Source organism: Odontomachus brunneus, unplaced genomic scaffold (assembly GCF_010583005.1).
Source record: "Odontomachus brunneus isolate Ranch 3 - 2012 unplaced genomic scaffold, Obru_v1 Obru_scaffold_041, whole genome shotgun sequence".
NCBI lineage: Eukaryota > Metazoa > Arthropoda > Insecta > Hymenoptera > Formicidae > Odontomachus > Odontomachus brunneus.
The window spans coordinates 232,860-236,640 of NW_022639491.1; the positions used below are offsets into that span (position 1 = coordinate 232,860).

At 30.1% G+C, this 3,781-nt stretch overlaps 2 protein-coding genes across 8 annotated transcripts in view; one reads left to right on the plus strand and one right to left on the minus strand.

Moving 5' to 3' along the window:
• The window catches only part of LOC116844468, a 75,579-nt gene that overhangs the window by 9,458 nt on the left and 62,340 nt on the right, over positions 1-3,781 (minus strand). The gene's annotated exons all lie outside the window — the stretch shown is intronic.
• Positions 1,336-3,781, plus strand: LOC116844467. Of its 4 annotated transcripts, none has more exons than XM_032815990.1 (6): positions 1,336-1,800; positions 2,118-2,291; positions 2,353-2,472; positions 2,550-2,702; positions 2,971-3,523; positions 3,649-3,781. In XM_032815990.1, exons 1-5 carry the CDS (start codon positions 1,648-1,650, stop codon positions 3,349-3,351), a joined length of 981 nt encoding a protein of 326 aa, XP_032671881.1. In that variant the 5' UTR covers positions 1,336-1,647; the 3' UTR covers positions 3,352-3,523; positions 3,649-3,781. The 4 variants fall into 4 exon arrangements, with proteins under 4 accessions (XP_032671881.1, XP_032671882.1, XP_032671884.1 ...); XM_032815991.1 differs by having other exon boundaries at positions 2,118-2,225; XM_032815993.1 differs by having other exon boundaries at positions 1,336-1,795; positions 2,118-2,225.

Consider the following 3,781-nt stretch of genomic DNA (forward strand, 5'->3'; position numbering starts at 1 on the left):
TCAATTTATCTTACCGAAGCTATAATTAAAAAATTCATCAAAATTAGATTACACTATATTTGCTCTAAGACTGTCGATAAAAGCAATAGTGATAGACAAAAGTTTACTAAATTAATTCAGCATAAACATCAATAAATGTTTATGGTAAATATATTTAAATTGTTTTTTGTTGAGATTCTATAGAATTATTAATTTAATCATTTCTGAAAATATCTCCAAAATTTATGTTTAATTTTTCAAAAGTTTTAGTTTATTTTTATATATAAAATATTATTTAATGTGTTTGTTATACTAGCTTATTACATTGTTAAATGTATTATATATTATTAAATAATTAAAGAAAAATTTAATGTAAAAGATTAATAAAATTTTAAACTTTATTATTCTGTACTGTGTATTTCACACATACACTGTACATGTTTTATGTGTGCGATAATCTTTGAAACCAACATGGCGGCCCCCCCCCGCCGCGAACGTGCCTCTTCCCTCTAGGTTATGCACCGTCCCTCTATTCCTTAGTCCGTGGATTGAAGGGTCTGTAGCACAGACCGACTCGATTGCCAACTTTCAATAGACCAATCACAGTGAAGCATTGACTGATTGGATCGGCCGACTCGAGTCGTAGCTAACCGTAAGCCCGTATCGAAAGTATATGCATTGTAATCTTTGAGTAGCGTATATAAATAATTTTTACGTTTTAGCATTGACCAATTGGAATCAGCAGTCGTAGTCGGCAGTCGAATCGGCCTGTAGTCGATAGTCTGATACAGGCTTTAGTAACGTTAATGAGTAGTTATTTTTTACTAATTTTATACTCAATTATGCATATGCATAATTATATGCATAATATATTGTAAATGTAACATATATAATTATTATTAAATCAATTAATATTAATATATTAATTAGTTTTATTAATGTTGGGTGCTTTCCAGTTGCGTACACTGTGTTGCACAAAACCAATTTATTGGTTGCATATTATCTTACAAGATATTTTAGATAATATGTAATCAGTAGACTGGTTTTGTGTACGTGTGTGTCAAGATGTGTTAAGCAATTGGAAAGCACCCGTTATAAATTTAAATATTATTATACAAACTTAACCGACAGCACTAAAAGATGTTGTAGGAGCTTTGCATCCATTACTTCAGAGGGCGCATTGAGAAAGCGTCACAGAAATTTTCGAGTTTCTTAAATTGAGTATTGGCGATGACTGCTGTTGGAGATTTGAACTTGAATAATCGGAGCGAAGCAAGTAAAAATTGAAATTAGACGATTTATCGTGTTTTAATCTTTAATATTATTACGCAACACCCCGACTAGACTGGTAAGTAAAATCTTACTTAAATTTTATTGCACACTTTGTCTGTGCAGAAAGAGACAGAGAACAGAGAGGGGCCGTACATATTGGCTTCACTTTTCTAACCGTATGCGGGGTCCATGTATACTACGTCTATGGCACAGACTAGAGACCCTTCAATCAGAGACTGGCCATAAGATTTTGTCAAATTCCTGCAAGAAAGAGAATAGTATAGGCTATCTCGCTCTTCCACGAATAGTGTGTGTATATGTGTGGCTCTATACATGTATGTGTATATAGTGTGGGTTAAGCGGTGCAACGACGTGCTGAAATAATATTCCGCAAAAATGGGTGGATGTTGTGCAGAATTTTGCAACAATTCATCATCGAAAGGATATATCATGAAGATATTCCCTAGAAATTCTGAACGTCGAGCGATATGGGCGAAAAATGTTGACCGGAAAAATTGGACGCCTACAAATAATTCATTTCTTTGTGAGGTTACGTTTTATATTTCTTACAAAATTATAACAAAATTATGAATATATTATTAATGTAATGAAAAATGATTATGATATGAACATATTTTCTTTAATTGATATATTTATATTTATTTTTCTTACTGTAGGTAACTTATATATTGTATATAATATTTTATTTTTTATTTCATTTTGTTTACAATTTGAAAATGTGAAAAATGTTAAATTACTATAATAATTTTGATGTTTAATGTTTATATATTTAAAAAGTGTATATTTTTAAAAAGAATAATTATATAACAATTGGGATTAAATATGGTTTCTCTGTTTTTATACAGATATATTTTGCATCTGATATGTGGCAACAAAGATTAGATGGAAAAAAAAAATTGGAAAAAGATGCAATTCCTACTATATTTGGTTTTTTTCTTAAAAAGACAAACGTGGTAAATAACAATGTTTCTAATAACGTATTGATTAAGAACAATGAACGTCAAGATATGGAATGTGAAGTAAGTCTGGAAACAATAATACCACAATAATGCATTTGTATAACATAAAACTTCTTTTCAGATAAACATGAATACTTCAGAATCTTCAATGTTTGAAGAAATTGACATTAATGATGACGTACCACATAATATTTCTAACAATCAATTAATTAATAATAAAAGTCAAGATGTGGCATATGAAGTAAATATTAAGTATTAAAACAGTAATGCTAGAAGAGAAAAGTTTGATGTATTTGTATGACGTAAAATTTTTTTCAGATAATTATGAATACCTCAAACTCTTCATTGGCAAAATATGATGTAAATAGTGATGCGCCAGATTGTGACGTGGCAGATCATGACGCTAATGGTGACGTGCTAGATATTTCTAATAAATTGCTTCATAATAAAAATGAAGATATACGATGTGAAGTAAGTATTACACAGAGGAAAAGATAGATGGAACTAAAATTTTGTTAATATATGGAGAACAAAAAATATTTGCTTCGTAGACTTTCAGTTTGCTGCAAGAAGAAAATTTGCTTGCTATGAAATTGAAAGTATCAACGCAAATATTTATAGTTGTCCATATATTAGTACAATGTTAATTATTCTAGTTAAATCTTCTCCGTGTATGTGTAAAAACAATAACGCTATGACAGAGAAGTTCAACATATTTATATGACAATATTTTCTTCAGACATCAACTTCTGAGTCTTTACATAGTACGGATAAAAATGTAAGAAAAAATAAGCAATGTAAAAAAACAGAAATTATAAATAAACAATATTTACAAATTATAAATATGAGAAGGAAAATGAAAGGTCTGAGAAACAAAATACAGACATTACAAATTATTATAAAAAACGATAAGTACAAAAGAGCTGTATTATCAATTTTTAATGAAGATCAAATTCAGACTTTAATGAAAAAAAAGCGATGTCGAAATTGGTCCCATAAAACTATTCAACGTGCTCTACAACTTATATTTGTTTGCGGATCTAACGGCTATAATAAACTTATTCAACAAGGATACCCATTTCCAAGTTTACGGACGCTAATTAGAAGATTTCAAATTTGAGCCAGGAATTTCGAACAAAATGTTTGAATTTTTGGTCACATAAAATGTCTTGAAAAAGAAGCTGATTTAGAATGTGGCTTGGTGTTTGACGAAATGGCAATCACACTCAAAAATTTTTATAACTCATCAACAGGATCAATAGTGGGAAACATCACGTTTCCCAACGAAAAAGGTATAGCAACAAAAGCTCTCGTGTTTATGCTTGTCGGTATAAATAATAGGTGGAAGCATGTGGTGGAACACCATTTTACTGGTAACAGTTTCTCTTCTGCAACTTTGAAACGTATTATTTTTCAGATAATTACTAAAACAGAACAAATGGGTTTTCATGTTAACTTTCTCACCTCAGACATGGGTCCTGGAAATGTCGGACTGTGGAAACTATTAGGTATAAGTACAGAAAGGTTTAGTACAATAAGTAATTGTATTA

What these genes read in the sequence shown, in the direction of transcription:
- LOC116844467 (XM_032815990.1), top strand. Translation starts at nt 1,648, where the DNA reads ATGGGTGGATGTTGTGCAGAATTTTGCAACAATTCATCATCGAAAGGA. An exon ending in ATAATTCATTTCTTTGTGAG is followed by an intron (nt 1,801 to 2,117) that starts GTTACGTTTTAT and finishes GTTTTTATACAG; the next exon opens with ATATATTTTGCATCTGATAT. An exon ending in GTCAAGATGTGGCATATGAA is followed by an intron (nt 2,473 to 2,549) that starts GTAAATATTAAG and finishes AATTTTTTTCAG; the next exon opens with ATAATTATGAATACCTCAAA.